The sequence below is a fragment of the Microcaecilia unicolor genome, chromosome 8 (genome assembly GCF_901765095.1).
Source record: "Microcaecilia unicolor chromosome 8, aMicUni1.1, whole genome shotgun sequence".
Classification (NCBI taxonomy): domain Eukaryota; kingdom Metazoa; phylum Chordata; class Amphibia; order Gymnophiona; family Siphonopidae; genus Microcaecilia; species Microcaecilia unicolor.
Genome location: NC_044038.1, coordinates 247561007 through 247583612, shown reverse-complemented (window position 1 = coordinate 247583612; position 22606 = coordinate 247561007). Strand labels below are relative to the sequence as shown.

At 43.6% G+C, this 22606-nt stretch overlaps 1 protein-coding gene across 2 annotated transcripts in view; it reads right to left on the bottom strand.

Moving 5' to 3' along the window:
• LOC115476102 (rho GTPase-activating protein 39-like) overlaps positions 1 to 19956 on the bottom strand; it is a 70086-nt gene extending 50130 nt beyond the window's left edge. The window contains exon 1 of one of the 2 annotated variants that reach the window (XM_030212257.1): positions 19754 to 19956. In XM_030212257.1, the coding sequence (XP_030068117.1) occupies positions 19754 to 19764 (11 nt within the window). In that variant the 5' untranslated portion in view covers positions 19765 to 19956. The remainder of the gene's footprint in view (positions 1 to 19753) is intronic. The other variant, XM_030212256.1, reaches the window with a different exon arrangement.
• Positions 19957 to 22606: the final 2650 nt, after the last annotated feature.

Here is a 22606-nt window from a genome sequence, read left to right as displayed (position 1 = left end):
CGTTGTTGAGGCCCCACCTGGAGTATTGTGTTCAGTTTTGGAGGCCGTATCTTGCGAAGGATGTTAAAAAAATGGAAGCAGTGCAAAGAAAAGCTACGAGGATGGTATGGGATTTACGTTCCAAGACATATGAAGAGAGGCTTGCTGACCTGAACATGTACACCCTGGAGGAAAGGAGGAACAGGGGTGATATGATACAGACGTTCAAATATTTGAAAGGTATTAATCCGCAAACGAATCTTTTCCGGAGATGGGAAGGCGGTAGAACGAGAGGACATGAAATGAGATTGAAGGGGGGCAGACTCAGGAAAGATGTCAGGAAGTATTTCTTCACAGAGAGGGTGGTGGACGCTTGGAATGCCCTCCCGCGGGAGGTGGTGGAGATGAAAACGGTAACGGAGTTCAAACATGCGTGGGATATGCATAGAGGAATCCTGTGCAGAAGGAATGGATCCTCAGAAGCTTAGCTGAAATTGGGTGGCGGAGCAGTTGGGGGGAAGAGGGGGTGGTGGTTGGGAGGCGAGGATAGGGGAGGGCAGACTTATACGGTCTGTACCAGAGCCGGTGATGGGAGGCGGGACTGGTGGTTGGGAGGCGGGAAATACTGCTGGGCAGACTTATATGGTCTGTGCCCTGAAAAGGACAGGTACAAATTCAAGGTAAGTTATACACATATGAGTTTGTCTTGGGCAGACTGGATGGACCATGCAGGTCTTTTTCTGCCGTCATCTACTATGTTACTATGTATGTTAACCCACAGCAAAAGACACACTCTAGACATCATCACACACAATTTTGACCTCGATGCAAACCTTATACTAACAGACACAAAATGGACACCCGTACCATGGTCGGACCACTATAAAGCAAACATCTCCCTCCAATGGCGAACAAAAGGACCACCGAATAAACAAGAATGGAAAACTTACACCACGAGAGGAAAAATAGATCCGGTAATATTTTGGCAACAGATTTACCACAATGAATGGACAATAAAAACAGATACAATCCAATTCCTCTTAGAATGGGACGACAGATGCAGATCTATACTAGACAATATTGCTCCAACTCAAACAAGAACCTCACACAGAAAGAACTCAACACCATGGTTCAATGAAGAGTTGAAAAAACTCAAAACACGGTTGGTGGAGATTCAAGATGGCCGCGCTCTGTTAGGACACTTTGAATCGCACTCCTCCTGAAAATGCCTAAGCGCTGAGGGAAGATAGCGGCCAGAGCCTCCCTGCTTACTCCCTCATTACCGGGTCCAATAGACCGATTTGTGCGACCATTGGGGGTTAACCAAAACGGCGGAACGCCTCCGGTAGGGAACGCTGGCAATTGGGAGATATCAGCTTCCTCCGGCCTGGATACCACCTTGAGCCCCGCCGCGCGCTCTCCACCTCCTCAGCCGATAGGCGCAAGCTCCTTCCTGCTGGAACCGACAGGATCGCCCCAAGTGGGAATCAAGGACTCAGAAGAACGCCGGTTGGAGATTTCGTTTGCTACAATGGAAGGAACAGAGGGCAGCTTGCCCGAGGAGTCGCCGCGGTCTGAGAGGAGAGGAGCTGAGGAACAGGGTGAGAAGAGTGGACAGTCATCTGCAAGGTACGAGCTTCCTAAAGAGTTGATAGTTAAACCTAAGGAAGTAACGTTGGATGTATTGTGGGACTTAATGTCTACACTGGGACAAATATTTCTTAAACAGAATAATGACATTGCATTGAGAGTAAACTCCTTGGAAGTTGAATTACAAAAAAGAGAAGAAGAGGATAAGGCTTTGGATGAAAAAATGGATAAAATCGATCAAAGAATTGCGAAAATAGAAACTTTACAGCCAATGATGGCAAAGGATTTAACGAATCTAAGACAAAGAATGGAAATATTTGATAACTATACTAAAAATCATAATCTGAGATTTGTTAATTTCCCTAGAGTTCCTAATGTAGCCCCTCTTGAGATGTTAAAACGTTACCTACATACTGTTTTGAATATACCAGTTCAGAATTTACCACCATTCTCTCAAGTTTACTATATTCCAGGGAAAGACTTGAATCCGCTTGAACAGCCTTTAGAGGTTTCTCTTTTGCTTGAATCCTCTGACTCTGAATTGGCAACAGCCGCCACTCTCGTGGCGACTGTTGCATTATTGCCTGACAAAGATTGGATCTTCCGTCTGTTTTTCCGGAATAAAGAAAAACCTTTTTTAGGTTTTAATATATTGCTTTTTCCTGATGTCTCAAAAGAGACAAGAAGACGGAGGAAACAATTTTTGCTCCTTAGGCCTGAAGTTTTGCACTTGGGGGGTACCTTTTTTCTAAGATACCCCTGCAAGTGCATAATTAGGCTTGAGGGGAAGAAATATGTGTTTACAGATCCTGTCCATGTCTCAGCACTTGTAACCTCAGCGAAACAGGAAAAGTGCTAAAGAAGAGATATTAACCCTACTTAACAGAGAATGCTTAATCCTGTATGTTTAATTTTTCCTTTATTTTATTTTTCTTCTCCTATTTCCGAATTCTTGAATCTCAATTTATGGACTTGAGCGTCATGCTTCTTGATAATTTTTCTTTTTATTATTATATGTAATATTTTATTTACTGGATGCTTTCCAAAACAAGATTGTTTCTTGTATGATATGTTAAATGAATAAATAATTTAAAAAAAAGAAAAAAAAAAAAAAGAAAAAACTCAAAACACAAGTCAGAAAGTTAGAATGAGCTTGGAATAAAAAGAAAGACGACACCACACTTAACGCCTGGAAACAACTTCAAAGAAAATACAAATACACACCATAAGACAAACCAAAAGACTACATTACAAAACCATAATCAGACCAAATTACAGATAAATGCCCAAACAACCTGATGACATCTGCTCCTCAACAATTCATAAACGACATAACGAAACACCTGAATTACATGCTACAAAATGGACTCTTCCCGAAGGAAAAAGGAAACATTTTACTCACCCCCATACCCAAAGACGCAAAGAAAAGTGCTGGTGAACTAACTAACTACAGACCAGTAGCATCCATTCCCTTAATAACCAAATTAATGGAAGGGTTGGTGACCAAACAACTTACAAACTATTTAGATAATTTTTCAATACTCCACGATTCCCAGTCAGGATTTTGGTCTAACCACAGTACCGAAACAATATTAGTAACTCTCATGACTAAATTCAAACAAACGATTGCATCTGGTAAGAACATATTACTTTTACAATTTGACATGTCAAGCGCTTTCGACATGGTTGACCATGGAATCTTATTACACATCCTTGAATACTTCGGAATCGGAGGCAATGTCCTCAATTGGTTCAAAGGATTCCTAACCACAAGATCATACCAAGTGACATCTAACTTGACTATTTCAGCCGCATGGGTACCTGAATGCCGAGTACCACAAGGATCCCCCCTCTCGCCGACTCTATTCAACTTAATGATGATACCATTGGCAAAATTACTATCAAATCAAAACCTTAATCCATACATTTATGCAGACGATGTAACGATCTACATCCCATTCAAACAAGACCTAAAAGAAATTTCAAATGACATCAACCAAAGTCTCCATATCATGCATTCCTGGGCGGACGCATTTCGGCTGAAACTCAATGCAGAAAAAACCCAGTGCCTAATACTCACCTCTCAACACAACAAGAAAGAATTCACCGCCATTAACACACCAACTCTAAACCTTCCTATTTCAGAACCCCTAAAAATTCTTGGAGTCACCATTCATCGATACCTAACACTAGAGAACCACGCGAAAAACACAACCAAGAAGATGTTCCACTCAATGTGGAAATTAAAAAGAATAAGACCTTTCTTCCCAAGGAGTGTTTTCTGCAACCTGGTACAATCAATGGTGCTCAGTCATTTAGACTATTGTAACGCACCAGGGGCGTATCTGCGTGGGGCCACAGGGGCCTGGGCCCCCGCAGATTTCGCCCTGGCCCCCCTCCCCGCCGTCAACCCTCCCCCGTTGCTTACTTTTGCTGGCGGGGGGCCCCAACCCCCGCCAGCCGAGGTCCCGACCCGCAATCTCCATATTTCGTCTTCCTCCGTGGCCATGTGCTTCAAGGAAGTAACGCTGCAGTGCTGATTCGTTGAATTCAGTTCGGCGTCTGACATTGCAGCACTATATGCCGGCTGCAAAGAACAAATAATCAAGAAACTCCAGACAGCCCAGAACACTGCAGCTAGACTCATATTTGGCAAACCAAAATTTGAAAGTGCCAAGCCCTTACGAGAAAAATTACACTGGCTCCCACTTAAGGAACGCATCACATTCAAAATATGCTCACTAGTTCACAAAATTATCCATGGAGATGCACCAGCTTACATGTCAGACCTGCTAGACCTACCACCTAGGAATGCCAAAAGATCATCCCGCACATTCCTTGATCTGCACTTCCCCAGCGGCAAAGGAATGAAATACAAACTAATGCATATGTCAAACTTTACTTACCTGAGCACACAGTTATGAAACGCACTGCCGCGCAGCTTGAAATTGATCTATGAAAAAACGAACTTCCGCATTTTACTGAAGACCCATCTCTTTAATAAAGCGTACCACAAAGATCAACCAACGTGAATATGCACAACTCGCCCATCTATATTCAGAACTGTTTCATAATATCTACTTGTATACTATTATTTAGTTTTATTATCATCATGCTGACCAGGATCCTTCTGCAATACTAATGTTTATTTAATAACATTCTTCCACTACTTAATGATGTATTGTAAGCCACTTTGAGCCTGCAAAGAGGTGGGAAAAGGTGGGATACAAATGCAACAAATATAAATAAATAAATATAAAGCAAATTAAAGCGTTTAGAAGAAGCTTTTAGAGCATTTAAAGCAACTAAAGTAAGTTTTTCAGCATGCTACAGAGCAGAAGTTTAGGATTTAGCAGTCAAATTATTGGAATTAGGTATCGCTCACGGGTTATATTTTATGTGTAGTTCCTTTTTTTTTTATTCGTCAGGGAGACGATCAGATTATCTCTCCGTGCACTGGGATGGCCACGAGTCGCTAGGGCCCGAACATTGGAGGCGGATGGGTGGTCGAATCACCGTCTCCAATCGTTGAGGGCAGGGGTTGGGCGCGCCGCGTGGTTCTCTCAGACTGTGCAGGAAATTTTGTCGTGTAGCACCAGTTCTGGGCCGCAGTATCCCAAGGCAGTTTCTGCTCTGTGCACGATGGAAGTCAGGGCTGCGGCCGCACTTCCAGCGATGACCCAGCAGCAGTTACGACCCTGATCAGGTGGTCAGTCTCCTGATCTCCGCACCACTGAGACCCGTCTCGTCTGCTCACCTCCGCTCTAGCTGCCTCGTGTCTCCATTCTTCCAGTGGTAATTGGGGCAGCGGGGCAGGTTATATCATGGCTCCCGGCGGCAGTCGCCACCCTGGTTGGGTGGTCAGCGTTCAGTGGAGGCGTCTCCCGATCCCAGGACGTGGTTCTCGACGGGCTAGCGGTAGTTACTACCTTGGCTGGGTGGTCGGCTTTCAGCGGAGGTGTCTCTCGATGTCCGTGCCGCTGCCCGCCTCTGTTCCGGCCGCTTTGTGACTCCGTTCCTCCAGTGGCAATTGGGGACGGAGCAATGGGGGAGGTCAGAGCATCTTGGCGCTCGGCCTCCACGTGGCTCCGGGATCCCCCAGTTCCCTGTCGGCAATCCTCGATCGTCGCTCCCGGGGACTGCAATCCCGTCCAGAGGAGATATTCCACCTCCTCGTAACGGGGCAGCTCTGTTCGCGATCCCCGATGGGGCAGCTCAGATCGTGATCTCCAGTAGAGCTCCCGTCTCAGAGTCCGATCAGGTCGCCATCTTTGCACGTGGTATTATACTGAACTGTAGCATTAGGCCTAGGATCTGTTTGTCTGTCTTCCTTGTAGTGTGACGGTCGAGCAGTTTGACCACTTTTCCTTGTGTATGTGCTGATCCACAATACTGTGTAACTGCAGGGTCTTGGGCTGTGTGGTCACTGTCTCCCCTCTGCATGTGCTGTTAATTTGTAGAAGGGTTTTCGGTTTCCTTTAATGTATTATTTTGTTATAAATAGGAAAAGCTGAAGCCAAATGTTTCCTAAATAGATCCACCCAGTAGCCTTTGATACTAAGAAAAGCATCTCCTGCCTCTTCCCTTTCCCGATTTCACACCAGCTCCTCTGTATTGTGTAAATTAACACTTAGTCACAGAAAGAATGCAACCCCCTGATGCATGGGCTGATCACATCTCTATGGAGATGTCAAAACCCCAAACACGGGTTTCACAACCCCATTGTAGGTTGTCCCATAGTTTCCAGCCCCTGTTCTCCCTCCTAATAGCTATGGAATCTGGGAAATTCTCTAGTGCAACGGCGCTCAACTAGGATGTCATGACCTTCTGGTGCATCAATGAAACTTTTACATAGACAACAGGCCCATGAGTTCTTTAACAGGTACATGTGCTTGCTGCTTCCCCACCCTACTGTCATTGCCAGATCAAGCCAAAAATATGGCAGGTTTCCCATCTCCCCTGTTTCTCCACTCTAGTATTGCATCCAATACCTGCACAATGATGCATCCTTGTTTCCTGTCACTGCTGCTATCAGCCCAGCCTGCAAAGGTGGGATTTTTCCCCAGCAGGAGAGAATTAGAAAGCCTGAAGACTCTTCTCCTCCCCTTATCCCATCCCACTGGCCTTCTCCTCCACCATTGGCACTATGCCAAAAGCTATAAATAAATAAATCCTTCTGCCAGCTCTGACTTCCAGAAAGAGAGGGTGAATTTTAAAAGTAGAAGTGATGGGGGGAGGAAAGAAGCTGAAAGACAAAAAACACAGATATGCCTGGGGTGTTGAGAGGGAGGGCTTGAGCCTAGGGCAACAATGAAAGCTAGGCTGATGCTTTGGTGCATAGGGAGAGGAATGGCCAGTAGGAAAAAGGAGGTGATGATGCCCCTGTATAAGACTTTGGTGAGACCTCATTTAAAATATTGCATACAATTCTGGAGACTGAACCTTCAAAAAGATATAAACAGGATGGAGTCAGTCCAGAGGGCGACTACTAAAATGGTCAGTGGTTTTCATCATAAAGCGTAAGGGGACAGACAAAGTTCTCAATATGTATACTCTGCAAGAAAGGCAGGAGAGGGGGGATAAGATAGAGACATTTTTATTTATTTATTTTATTTTTGTTACATTTGTACCCCACACTTTCCCACTCATGACAGGCTCAATGTGGCTTACATATTATATACAGGTACTTATTTGTACCTGGGGCAATGGAGGGTTAAATGACTTGCCCAGAGTCACAAGGAGCTGCCTGTGCCTGAAGTAGGAATCGAACTCAGTTCCTCAGGACCAAAGTCCACCACCCTATAACCACTAGGCCACATAAATGCAAAGAAAGTGAGTCTCTTCAATCAAAAGGAAGTTCTGGAACGAGGGGACAGAAGTAGCCTGAGGAAATACTTCTTCACGGAAAGGGTGATGAATTCGTGGAATGCCCTCCTGGTGGAGGTGGTTGAGACGAAAACAGTATCTGAATTCAAGAGAACTTGGGAGAAGTATATAGGATAACAGAATGATATGGAGAATACAGGCCATGGATGGATAGATTGGATAGGTCATATGGAGGCATATTTTCAAAGCACTTTGGGAGTCTAAGTTCCATAGGTTTCTATGGAACTTTGGGAGGCTAAGTGCTTTGAAAATGAGCCTCATGGTCTTTATCTTTCTACGATTTTGCTCATCTCTAACACGGTAAGCTGAAATTCAGTCAAAATAAGATTGGAGCTCAAAATGCTGGTAATACTGCAGTCACCATCTTACTCTGCCCCCCACCCCCCTCCGGCTGAAGTCAGATTACGAGATGTTGAAAAATGTTACCTGAAGTGACTTAATAAAGATATTTAAACATACAGAACAAAACTACTTAGAACAAAGGCAGACATGGTTTAATGGGGATAAGACAACATGGATTTTGCCAGTGGAGGTCTTACTTCAATACTTCTGCAATCTGCTATGTTTTTTGGAAGAATAAACATGTGGATAGAGATGATTGTGTTGAGGAAGAAAAGGCAGATTTTACAAAGGAGACACATAAAATCAGGATTGAAACATTCGGGGAGGGGGGTTAGAATGTGTGAGAGGAAAAACAACACCAATTGTGTCAGAAAAAAAAAAAATCTCAGACAGGTTTTAATCATTCCACTAAACCATTAGAAATCAATCCCAAACAATTGTTACATTAGTTTTTAGTTGCAAAACTTCAAAAAAGAAAAAACAGAATTACTGTAAAGGCATCTAAAGTGTATTAAGTTTTCCTCATGTTGATGCGTAATGGGACCAGCTGCACCAGCTTCAATAGAGAATCAGGGGCTATAAATACTTTAATGAGTTGAGATTTAAACTCAAAACCAGGATGGATCACACAGTTTTAAACACTGCTTTCTTACTATGACCATAAGTACATAAGCACTGCCATGCTGGGAAAAGACCAAAGGTCCATCAAGCCCAGCACTCTGTCTCCAACAGCGGCCAATCCAGGCCTCAAGAACCTGGCAAAACCCCAAAATTTAATAACGATCAATTGACTTTTCCTTCAGGAATCTGTCCAGACCCCCTTTAAACTCAGCAAGGCCAGCTGCCGTCACTACCTTCTCCGGCAATGAGTTCCAGAGTCTAACTACGTGCTGAGTAAAGAAAAACTTTCTCCAGGTTGCTGATCGTATCATCCATCTTCATCCTATAATTGTCATAGATGTACCAGGAATAATTCTTACAATGCCAACTGGCTAGAAATGTTTCCATTAGTTTACTCACCAGACAGGTCAGACTAACTAGCCTTTAGCTCCCAACATCTCTCTTTTCCACTTTGGTGGAGAAGGACCACATCCGCCCTTCTCCAGTCCTTCTGACTCTAAAGAAGCATTGAAGAGGTCAGACAGTGAAGTCGACAGAACTTCCCTAAGTTCCTTCACTGCCCTCGGATGTATCCTATTGAATCCCATCTCTTTGTCTACCTTTAGTTTAACTAGCTCATCACAAATACAGTCTTCTGAAATTCAGGCAAGATCAAAGTATAACCTGCACGGAGTGCCAGACACAACTCTTGCTGCCTTGTTGGTCAGACTGATTGGCCCATGCAAATCTTTACATGCTGACATTGCTATGTGACGAAGTGGCTATAAAAATTCTGCTTGCATTATTTATAGCTATCAATCAGCACACCATATCTCAAAGATTCTCAGACTGTGTATAATATGATAAAGTTGTCCCTATAAGGTTATCTATAGAATCTCAGACTGATCCTTCCATGAAATTCCACAGCAAGGGCAGCTCTGGAATTCATGAAATGAAGAAAGAATGGTCTGTCTCTTTAAATTTGAAGACTGCAAGTCATTTCAAGGCCAAATACAAAGCTTTCACTTTACAACGGCCCTCCACCCTTAAAAATGTAAGAATCCTTTGGGAAGAATAACAGCAAATGCTGTCAGGAACTGGGCTTTATTAAACAAAGATTCGTCTGTCTGGAGCTCAGCTTTTCCTCAGCTGTCACTGTCTGTTTCACTTAAAGTATCTACAGTAACAAACAAGTCTCCAGAAATGTAAGGAACCTACAAGTAGCTGTGTGTGTCCATTTAACTGGGAAAAGCCTAACCAATATAACACTGCCAGAGTGAAAACCAGCCAAAGCAATAGGGCATTTCCTAGAGCAACCCAGCAAAGGTCAGGCTGGATCAGAGAGCACAACAGAAGCAGCGGCAGCCATGTCAGAGAATGACCAAGGCCCAGCTCACATTTCACTTTTCTTATAATACATCTGAGAAATTTATAATCTAAATAAATAGGGGGAAATGGAAAAAAAAGGAACAGAAACATAAGGTGATCTTTAATACAATTACCAATTATAAGAGAAGGGGGAAATAGTCTGGAAATATACTAAACTCAACCTAAGACACGAGAGGTAGGTTGTGTTCCCACCCAAACCCACTTCTCCTCACCCTTCACTCTCTATCTCAATTGATAACACCCTCATCGTCCCCGTCTCATCTGCCCGCAACCTTGGTGTCATCTTCGACTCCTCCCTCTCCTTCTCTGCGCATATTCAGCAGATAGCCAAGACCTGTCGCTTCTTCCTCTATAACATTAGCAAAATTCACCCCCTCCTCTCCGAGCACACCACTCAAACTCTCATCCACTCTCTCATTACCTCTCGCCTTGACTACTGCAACCTACTCCTCACCGGCCTCCCACTTAGCCATCTATCCCCCCTTCAGTCCATCCAGAACTCGGCCGCACATCTTATCTTCCGCCTCAACCGATATACTCATATCACCCCTCTCCTCAAGTCACTTCACTGGCTTCCGATCACATACCGCATACAGTTCAAGCTTCTCCTACTTACCTACAAATGCACTCGATCTGCAGCCCCTCCTTACCTCTCTACTCTCATCTCCCCTTATGTCCCCACCCGTAACCTCCGCTCTCTAGACAAATCCCTCCTTTCAGTACCCTTCTCCACCACCACCAACTCTAGGCTTCGCCCTTTCTGCCTCGCTTCACCCCATGCTTGGAACAAACTCTCTGAGCCCATACGCCGGGCCCCTTCCCTACCCATCTTCAAATCATTGCTCAAAGCCCACCTCTTCAATGTCACCTTCGGCACCTAATCACTACACCTCTTCTCAGGAAATCTTAACTACCCCAACTTGACATTTCGTCCTTTAGATTGTAAGCTCTTCTGAGCAGGGACTGTCCTTATTTGTTAATTTGTACAGCGCTGCGTAACCCTAGTAGCGCTCTAGAAATGTTAAGTAGTAGTAGTAGTAGTAGTAGTAGTGTGAGAAAATCTCCAGTTCACTTCAAGAAATCTTACTGGTACAGCCACAGGTGTAGCTAAGTACCGTAGGTGACGTTAAATCTTGACAACGATGTCTAAGGCTTTGCACCACCTGAAAGACATTTAGTATTAAATCGTATCCATCCCTATTAATTTAGAATAGTAATCCTCTTTTTTTTTTTTACTTTTAAAACGGCTTTGTAATCATGAATTGCTTGTCTCCAATTTTCTTTGTTGGACACTTATCTTTTAGCCAAGAACATTTCAATATTATGTAGTATATACTTCGTCTTGATCTGTAAAGGGGCTATTTTGTCCAAAATTTCAGTACTCAACTTCTCCTGACAACTCACAAAAGATTGTGGGTCATCATCCCCATCCAAATTAACTTTATCCAAAAACAGATTTTGATAGATTTTTCTCTCTTGTTTCCAAATTAATTTTTTTGTCATCTTAAAAGTCCCTTTAAATTGCATCCAGTTTAAATTAAATGAATAGAAAGTGATATGACCATAGGTTGTTTGACCAAGAACAATCTGACAGCAAAATATTATTTGGTTTCAACTGATTTTGTGTATAGGCTATTAAAACCAATTCATGACCCTTAGTATGAGTAGTATAAGATCCTGGGGTATGATAATTTAATGACGAAAGAAATTAACAAATATCTTTAACTTGAGGATCATCCATTTGTTCTAATTGAAGATTAATATCACCTAAAATCAAACCATAAAGAGAATATGTTGAGTTCCTACATATCTCTACTATAATAAAAAGCACCTCCAATGTTCTGAAGCTGACTCCATGGCTTCACTGAAATGAAGGGTTCGTAAGGTTCATCAGATTCGTCAGTCTGTCACCATCTCTCTCGGCCCCACCTTTGCGTCAAAACATGATGACGTCGAGGGCGGCGGACCTATCAGAGGCCAAGAGAGATGGTGACAGACTGACAAATCTGACGAACCATATGAACCCTTCACTTCAGTGAAACCACGGAGTCAGCTTCACAACGTTGCAGGTGCATTTTATTACACTACACAGCTCCATAATTTTGCAGTTAAACATCGCAGGGTGGCTGGAGGGGGGGGGGGGAGAAACGACCCTGGAACTGGGTAGGAGGGAGGGGGGGCAACGACCCTGGAACTGGGTGGGAGGGAGGGAGGGGGGGCAACGACCTTGAAACTGGGTGGGTGGGAGGGAGGGGGAGAAGGCCGACCCTGCAACTGGGAGGGAAACCCTGGAACTGGGAGGGAGTGGGGCCACCCTGGAACAGGGAGGGAGGGGGGACTCCTGGCACACACTCATTCTCAGACACACACTTTCAAACCCAGTCTCACTCTGTCACACACACTCACACATTCACTCTATCACACACTCACTCTCACACACACTCTGTAAAACACACACACACTCTGAGGAAAACCTTGCTTAAGCCAGTTCCCTTGAAATCGCTCCACATGGATAATACACCTACAGCATTTAGTCCCACTCAAGGCAATGCTTAAGCCAGCCCCCTTGAAATCGCTCCACATGGATAATACACCTACAGCATTTAGTCCCACTCAAGGCAATGCTTAAGCCAGCCCCCTTGAAATCGCTCCACATGGATAATACACCTACAGCATTTAGTCCCACTCAAGGCAATGCTTAAGCCAGCCCCCTTGAAATCGCTCCACATGGATAATACACCTACAGCATTTAGTCCCACTCAAGGCAATGCTTAAGCCACCCCCTTGAAATCGCTCCACATGGATAATACACCTACAGCATACAGCCCCACTCAAGGCAATGCTTAAGCCAGCTCCCTTGAAATCGCTCCACATGGATAATACACCTACAGCATACAGTCCCACTCAAGGCAATGCTTAAGCCAGCTCCCTTGAAATCGCTCCACAAGGATAATACACCTACAGCATACAGTCCCACTCAAGGCAATGCTTAAGCCAGCTCCCTTGAAATCGCTCCACATGGATAATACACCTACAGCATACAGTCCCACTCAAGGCAATGCTTAAGCCACCCCCTTGAAATCGCTCCACATGGATAATACACCTACAGCATACAGTCCCACTCAAGGCAATGCTTAAGCCAGCTCCCGTGAAATCGCTCCACATGGATAATACACCTACAGCATTTAGTCCCACTCAAGGCAATGCTTAAGCCAGCCCCCTTGAAATCACTCATGGAAATAGCAGCTTTCTGAAATCACCATATATACACGTATGGGACACATTACAGCTAGACGAGTTTCTAAAATAAACTCCATTGGGGTTTACTGCTTCAGCATTGATTGGTCCTCTCACTTTTTGATTACTGCAATTCTTTATATCAACGACTGCCTCTTTACACTATCTGACATTTTCAGCTTGTGCAAAATACAGCAGTAAAGCTGCTTGAGGGTGTCCCTCTTCATGTGTTTTGCAAAACCCTACTGTTGCTTTTCTTGTTTACCATACTGGATCCCTGCAATTCCTTTGAATGCTCTCATTCCATACGTTCAATCTTGTGCATGATACTGCTCTCAAAACCATCTCATTTAAGAAATAAATTGGAAAACATGTGCCAATCCTGTTTCAGTGTAGCTGCTCTCGAATTGTGAAATGCTTCAATTATTCAATATTCAGTGTTCATATTATAAAAACTAGAAAAGTAAACCCTTCCATTTCCTGCTCACTAATCACAAGAGCACCAGTTTCAGTGAAAACAGTAGACATCTGATTGGAAAACATAACACAAATATAAAAATTGATGACAGATAAAGACAAATCCCAGGGCAAGCAGTTGCTTCCCAATGTCTATCTCAATAGCAGACTGTGGGCTTTTCCTCCAGGAATTTGTCCAAACCTTTTTTAAACCCATACGCTAACCGCTGTTACCACCTCCTCTGGCAAAGAGTTCCAGAGCTTAACTATTCTTTGAATGAAAAAATATTTCCTCCTATTTGTTTTGAAAGTATTGCCATGTAACTTTCTCGAGTGTCTCCTAGTCATCGTACTTTTGGGACGAGAAGAAAAAAAAAGATTTACTTCTACTCATTCTACAACACTCAGGATTTTGCAGACGTCAATCATATCTCCCCCCCCCCCCATCCGTCTCTTTTCGAAGATGAAGACCCCTAAACTCTTCAGCCTTTCCTCGTACGAGAATTTCCACCCCCTTTATCATTTTAGTCGCTCTTCTTTTAACTTTTTCTAATTCTGCTGTATCTTTTTTAAGATACGGCGACCAAAACTGAACGCAATACTCAAGGTGCGGATGCATGATACAAAGGCATTATAGTATTTTCGGTCTTATTCACCATCCCTTTCCTAATAATTCCTAGCATCCTGTTTGCTTTTTTGGCCGCTGCCGCACACTCAGCAGAACATTTCAGCGTATTATTTACAACAACACCCAGATATTTTTGTTGAGCAACGACCCCCAAGGTGGACCCTAGCATCAGGTTCTTCTATCATTCTGTTGAATGCATTATGTACATTAGTAATACTATATAAACATTTAACAGCAGAAGTAACAGTGAAAAGAAAAACACCTTTCTAACTCTTACAGAGATTTCCCTTTAAATACGGGAGAGAAAAACCTCCAGTCTATGAGTTTAAAGTACAGCAACGTTCTACTATTTTACATAGATCTGTTTCTGATAAACCTAAGGCCCCAGAGACAGAAACATGTACTTGACTAACAAGTTAAGTAAGAATCATTTAAGAGCAGGAATCATGACAGAACATGTTGCAGTTGACACTCGCTGTAATACAGCCACAAGCTCAGAGACTGAACAGCAAGCCAAACCCCTAGGAGGAGAAATTCCACAGCAATACAGCCAAAGATTCGCACCCAAGCCAGCCTGCCCCTACCTGCACACACCTGAACAAACAGGCTGGCAAAGGAGGTCTCATGCCAAGTGCTCTCCTCCCTTGGCACAGCATCCAAGGGGAGGAAGCTCACACACAAAACCATGGTATGCTTTACACTAAACAAACCATGTCCAAATGCCTATACAAAACACAATTCAGAGAAGGGTCTTGAGATCTCAGGCAATTTATTGAAACTTTGTAGACTGAATAAAGGTCATTATTAGACCAGTTTTCAAAGGAATCTGCTCGGAAAAGAAACAAACTTGAACATGTGACGATATGTGTTTTTTACTGTCAAAAAATGAGCCACAGTTTCGTGCATTGGTCAAGGATAAACAGCAGCACGGCTTTTCACTAATGGCCACGAAACTAAAATTACTTTACTTCATTTGCACATTTCTTCACCAGGTCACACAATCATGTCTTTGTGACAAAGATTGTGACCTAAAGACTTAAATTACAGAACTGTTGCTGTAGTGCTTACGTGCAAAATGTTTCCTAGTACGTATCATTTGCAAACATTCATTTTAATCAACAATCCTATGTACAACTGAAGAAGAATCATAGTTTTCAGGTTTATCTTCTTTGTGGTATAGTGTACTGCCTTTGTGAGGAGCTGAGCTGCTGTGTATAATTTTAAAATGCTGAGCCCATCGTGGCAGTCTGGAACCGGGAAGGCCGCTGCAGGACATCAAGAAACACCAATAGCGGAAGGGAACTGCTTTCCTAACTTGCTGACCTCCAGATCCGCCCCTGACTCACTGTGCTGTGTGCAGGGCCACCAAGAGGGGGGGGGGGCAGGAGGGACAAAATTCCCCAGGCCTCCAAGGGGGGCCCGGCGCCGCGGTCAGGCCGCTGGCGTTGCAGTTCCAGGTCTCACCTGCCTGCCTCCTTGGCTCCGGGCCCCCTGCATTTCAAGCGGCAGTCACAGATCGCCTCCCTTCGGGCCTTCTCTCCCTGTGTCCCGTCCTTGCGGAAACCATAAGTACATAAGTACATAAGTAGTGCCATACTGGGAAAGACCAAAGGTCCATCTAGCCCAGCATCCTGTCACCGACAGTGGCCAATCCAGGTCAAGGGCACCTGGCACGCTCCCCAAACGTAAAAACATTCCAGACAAGTTATACCTAAAAATGCAGAATTTTTCCAAGTCCATTTAATAGCGGTCTATGGACTTGTCCTTTAGGAATCTATCTAACCCCTTTTTAAACTCCGTCAAGCTAACCGCCCGTACCACGTTCTCCGGCAACGAATTCCAGAGTCTAATTACACGTTGGGTGAAGAAAAATTTTCTCCGATTCGTTTTAAATTTACCACACTGTAGCTTCAACTCATGCCCTCTAGTCCTAGTATTTTTGGATAGCGTGAACAGTCGCTTCACATCCACCCGATCCATTCCACTCATTATTTTATACACTTCTATCATATCTCCCCTCAGCCGTCTCTTCTCCAAGCTAAAAAGCCCTAGCCTTCTCAGCCTCTCTTCATAGGAAAGTCGTCCCATCCCCACTATCATTTTCGTCGCCCTTCGCTGTACCTTTTCCAATTCTACTATATCTTTTTTGAGATACGGAGACCAGTACTGAACACAATACTCCAGGTGCGGTCGCACCATGGAGCGATACAACGGCATTATAACATCCGCACACCTGGACTCCATACCCTTCCTAATAACACCCAACATTCTATTCGCTTTCCTAGCCGCAGCAGCACACTGAGCAGAAGGTTTCAGCGTATCATCGACGACGACACCCAGATCCCTTTCTTGATCCGTAACTCCTAACGCGGAACCTTGCAAGACGTAGCTATAATTCGGGTTCCTCTTACCCACATGCATCACTTTGCACTTGTCAACATTGAACTTCATCTGCCACTTGCACGCCCAATCTCCCAGTCTCGCAAGGTCCTCCTGTAATCGTTCACATTCCTCCTGCGACTTGACGACCCTGAATAATTTTGTGTCATCGGCGAATTTAATTACCTCACTAGTTATTCCCATCTCTAGGTCATTTATAAATACATTAAAAAGCAACGGATCCAGCACAGACCCCTGCGGGACCCCACTAACTACCCTCCTCCACTGAGAATACTGGCCACGCAATCCTACTCTCTGCTTCTTATCTTTCAACCAGTTCTTAATCCATAATAATACCCTACCTCCGATTCCATGACTCTGCAATTTCTTCAGGAGTCTTTCGTGCGGCACTTTGTCAAACGCCTTCTGAAAATCCAGATATACAATATCAACCGGCTCCCCATTGTCCACGTTTGCTTACCCCCTCAAAAAAATGCATTAGATTGGTGAGGCAAGACTTCCCTTCACTAAATCCGTGCTGACTTTGTCTCATCAGTCCATGTTTTTGTATATGCTCTGCAATTTTATTCTTAATAATAGCCTCCACCATCTTGCCCGGCACCGACGTCAGACTCACCGGTCTATAATTTCCCGGATCTCCTCTGGAACCCTTCTTAAAAATCGGAGTAACATTGGCTACCCTCCAGTCTTCCGGTACTACACTCGATTTTAGGGACAGATTGCATATTTCTAACAGTAGCTCCGCAAGTTCATTTTTTAGTTCTATTAATACTCTGGGATGAATACCATCAGGTCCCGGTGATTTACTACTCTTCAGCTTGCTGAACTGACCCATTACTTCCTCCAAGGTTACAGAGAATTCGTTTAGTTTCTCCGACTCCCCCGCTTCAAATATTCTTTCCGGCACCGGTGTCCCCCCCAAATCCTCCTCGGTGAAGACCGAAGCAAAGAATTCATTTAATTTCTCCGCTACGGCTTTGTCCTCCCTGATCGCCCCTTTAACACTATTTTCGTCCAGCGGCCCAACCGACTCTTTGGCCGGTTTCCTGCTTTTAATGTATCTAAAAAAATTTTTACTATGTATTTTTGCTTCCAACGCTAATTTCTTCTCAAAGTCCTTTTTTGCCCTCCTTATCTCCGCTTTGCATTTGGCTTGGCATTCCTTATGATCTATCCTGTTACTTTCAGTTGGTTCTCTTTTCCACTTTCTGAAGGATTGTTTTTTGGCTCTAATGATTTCCTTTATCTTACTGTTTAGCCACGCCGGCTGACGTTTAGTCTTTTTTCCCTTTTTTCTAATACGTGGAATATATTTGTCCTGAACCTCCAGGATGGTGTTTTTAAACAGCATCCACGCCTGACGCAAGTTTTTTACTCTGCGAGCTGCTCCTTTCAGTCTTTTTTTCACCATTTTTCTCATTTTGTCGTAATCACCTTTTCTATAGTTAAACGCTAGCGTACTTGATTTCCTAGTTTCACTTCCTTCAATGCCAATATCAAAACCGATCATATTATGATCACTGTTATCAAGCGGCCCTCGTACCGTTACCCCCTGCACTAGATCATGAGCACCACTAAGAACTAAGTCTAGTATTTTTCCTTCTCTTGTCGGCTCCTGAACTAGCTGTTCCATGAAGCTGTCCTTGATTTCATCAAGAAATCTTATGTCCCTTGCGTGTACAGATGTTACATTAACCCAGTCTATATGCGGGTAATTGAAATCCCCCATTATTATTGTGTTGCCCAGTTTGTTTGCGTCCCTGATTTCCTTTAACATTTCCGCATCCGTCTGTTCGTCCTGGCCAGGCGGACGGTAGTACACTCCTATCACTATCCTTTTCCCCTTTGCACATGGAATTTCAATCCACAGTGATTCCAAGGAGTGTTTTGTTTCCTGCAGAATTTTCAATCTATTTGATTCAAGGCTCTCGTTAATATACAATGCTACTCCTCCACCAATCCGATTCACCCTATCACTACGATATAATTTGTACCCCAGAAGTTACATCAGACGAGGGCGGGACACAGTGAGGGAAGGCCAGAAGAGAGGCGATCTGCAACTGCTGCCTTGAATGCAGGGGGCCCGGAGCCGTGGAGGCAGACAGGTGAGACCGTGGACTGCAGCGGGGGGGGGGGGGGGGGTGGAGGCGGAGGCAGGGCAGCCTAGCCCTGGGCCTGGCCTAGTCTCTTGGCGGCCCTGGCTGTGTGGAACTGTGAGAGAGAGGCCAGCTTCACAAAAGTGACAAGAGTTCACCACTTGCAGCTGCTCCAGATCTCCAAGTACATTTTGTTCGCGAAAGGTGGGCAGTTCTTTCTGTGCATCGCTCGTAAACAGCTGTGATTCCCACGGTATGCCCATTTAAATGCTAATCAACTCATTTGCATGCAATTCCCATTGGCTGCCACTGCGAACGAAAAAAAAGCCCACAGAACCCCTTTGTGCATCGCCCGCTTTATACCGTCCTGACTATACCGGCTGGTGCTGGTGAAAAACGAACGCTGCTGGCCTGGTAACTTTTCAGCATTGGGCCCTTGGTGGCAATCAGCGACGCAGTGAAGTCATCATTAGTGGTCACGTGGTTCAGGAAGGGGGTTGTGCAGGTACTAAAAAAGGTTAAGAAACTCGGATATAGACCCTGGGAAGGAAATTCAGGTCTGAGGCATCTGGAGTCTCCAGGACTTAGAGCAGAGACATACTAGGCCTGAAGTAAGTTATGCCTAAGAAACTCTTTCCCAGTCTCTGTCACAGAAACAGTTTGGGAGAGGGAAAGGGAAGCAGGTCATAGGACTCCTCAAAAAAGGCAGATTGCATATCGTGAGTGACAGAACAGCTGCACAGCGCAGAGGGGGGTCCCAGAAACCTACCCCCCCCCCCCTCAAGGAAATTCTGTAAGATTTATAACCCAAATGCAAGGGTGCAGAGCTGCCTGGCAGAAGTAATGCTGCGTCCTGGGCAGCCGTGCACTGGTGCCGTAAAAGACTAAACAGAAGCTTGGTCGGGGTGTGTGAGATGTGGCCACTTTTTACACCCTGCTGCGGCTGTGCGCGCGCCCGCGTGTACTCATACGGATAACACGACTAATAAATAAAGCTCTTCAGGTTGCACGTTTAACACTCAGGCGCTTTACACGTGCAATTCATATTGTTTAGGCTCGACGGAAGGTAACATACTGTAATCGTTCCCCAGTTCCACTCACGATCCTAAACTTTCCTGCCCCCCCCCCCCCCCTTCTTCTCACTTCTTACCTTTGCTCCATTCTCTTCACATGATCCGGCCCGTGCTCCACTCTCTCGGTCCAGGTCCAGGTCCAGGTCCGGTCCCTCCCTTCCTTTCTCTTCCTAGACTGAAGCAGGATGTGTAACCCGAGCCCCGGGCCTCCTTCTCTCCTCCCTCTAATCTCTCCTCAGCCTCCCTCCTCCCAGCTCACAGGGCTGTAGTAGGGACAAAGGAGGGTCACAAGCTCCAGCACAAACTTTCAGACTCAAAGCAAAGTGCGGCACATTCTCACCTAACAACACCACAACAAACAAACTCACACAGGGCTCACAATAACAGACAGACGTCACTTATGCGTGAGAACAGTGACACTAAACACACAGGCAGAGAGAGAGAGACAAAAACAGGACACACAATAACCAGAGAGACAACAACTTCACTTACACACATGGACACTAGACACATTGGCAGAGAGAGAGAGAGAGAGACAAAAACATGACTCACAATACGCGACACAAACTTCACTTACACACATAAACACTAGACACACTGGCAGAGAGAGACAAAAACAGGACTCTCAATACGAGACACACAAACTTCACTTACACACATGAACACTAGACACACTGGCAGAGAGAGAGAGAGAGACAGACAGACAGACAAAAACAGGACTCACAATAGTCCTCATAATGGGGAATAAGAGCTATATCAGGAGAAGAAAAGATTCATATCTGCAATCACTTTTAGGTCCCACTTAACTATCATGACTAATATCCTTCCATCTTAAAAAAAAATCTAACCAAAAATTCAAACAAGTAATGATTAACCATCGTACAATGTAAACATTCTTCTACTTGGCGGTTATTAAATATATATTTCCTTGATATACCATCAGACAATTGCAGGGGAACCTCAAAATGAAAGTGTATTTTTTTAAACATTTGCATTGCAAAATATACAAAGAACAAATTTAAAAGAAATCCAGTAAAATATATCAAGAAAAACATTAAAATCAAGCATCTAATTTACACATTATAGTCCACTACTGATGGAGGAACCAGGAAAAAGAACATCCATAGGAAGCTTGAATTTAAAATGAGACATCTGATAAGGAAAAGGAGGAACAATCCTAATACATTTCTACAGGCCAAAGTGATTAGGGAAGCATTACAGTTGCCCTTGAAACTTCTATGCTCTAGGAAACACTGTAGTTGTCATGGTTCCAAGAAAACCTATTATTTTGATAGGAAATAAAACATTTAGAGGGAAAGTGCAATTCAAAGGGTGCCTCTAAAGAAATACAACAAAAAAATAACTTTCTCATGTAATGGCAAAAAAATAGTAATTTCAACAATAGACTATGGATTCTGTAGAGTGCATCTATTTTAAAGGGAGTTAAGGGAAAGCCTCTGAATGTAACCCAACCTCCAACCCAAGTGGTTATTTAGTAATAACAAGGGTTGAGAAGACTTTTGCTGGGAATTATATCATCATAGGCAAAAAATCAAACCGCTCAGAACACTGCAGCCAGACTCATATTCGGAAAAACAAAATATGAAAGTGCTAAACCGCTAAGGGAAAAATTACATTGGCTTCCACTTAAAGAACGCATCGCGTTCAAAGTATGCTGTCTGGCCTACATGTCTGATCTGGTGGACCTGCCACCCAGGAACGCTAGAAGGTCATCCCGCACCTTCCTTAATCTCCACTTCCCCAGTTGTAAAGGCCTAAAATATAAACTAATGCATGTGTCAAACTCTTCTTACCTGAGTACACAATTATGGAACGCACTGCCGCGCAACTTAAAAGCTACTTATGAACTAGCCAACTTTCGCAAATCCCTGAAGACCCACCTCTTCAACAAGGCATACCAATAAGATCAGCAACTAGAAATGTAATATATCGCCAAATCACCTATTATCAGCACTGTCTCTGCTCACATCTGTTTGTTTACATTTCGACTACGCTATTCTTTATGGCATCCCCACCTTACCTACTATCAGCACCGTTTTCTACTTTTTATCTACTTGTTATCAATAGAAATCAAACAAAATAAAACATGGAAAAGAAAATAAGATGATACCTTTTTTATTGGACATAACTTAATAATAACTTAATCAAGAAATGTATTAAGTTATGTCCAATAAAAAAGGTATCATCTTATTTTCTTTTCCATGTTTTATTTTGTTTGATTTCTATTGATAACCTTAAGAGTGGACTAACACGGCTACCACACTTATCTACTTGTTTAAATTTCGATCATGCTATTCTTTATGTTACACTAATTATTATCTCCCAACCTATTATCTACCAATAACAATACATTGTAAGCCACATTGAGCCTGCAAAAAGGTGGGAAAATGTGGGATACAAATGCAATAAATAAATAAATAAATAAATAAATAAATAAATAAATAAATAAATTCCAGGATAAGTAAAAAGAGATGGTAAAGCTGAACAGAATCAGCTCGGGATCCATACAGCATGTGAAAGTCAAAAGAGTAACTTAGCTTTCAAGTGCAGATACAAAGCAACAGGTGGGTCATCGGTTCAACACACCGACTTTGGCCAAGGTTTCGCAAGTAACGCTGTGTCAAGGCGTGAGTAACCATAAAAGATCACAATATGAGCATGTTTCCTGATTGCTTCCTGTTTGCCTCTAAAGAAATAACAGATTGACACAGTCAAAACTTTTTCTTCTAGGCTAGAGATAATCAGAAAAAAAACAATACTTTTCTCCGAAGAAAGCAGTATTGGCAGATCTATAATAAAAAAAATCAAAATTGCTTCTTTATCTTGCAGAAAAACAAGAGATACCAATTAGATGAACCTTCCTGTAATTTCAACTTCAGGCAATTCTAGAATTGCAGAGACATCTAGCT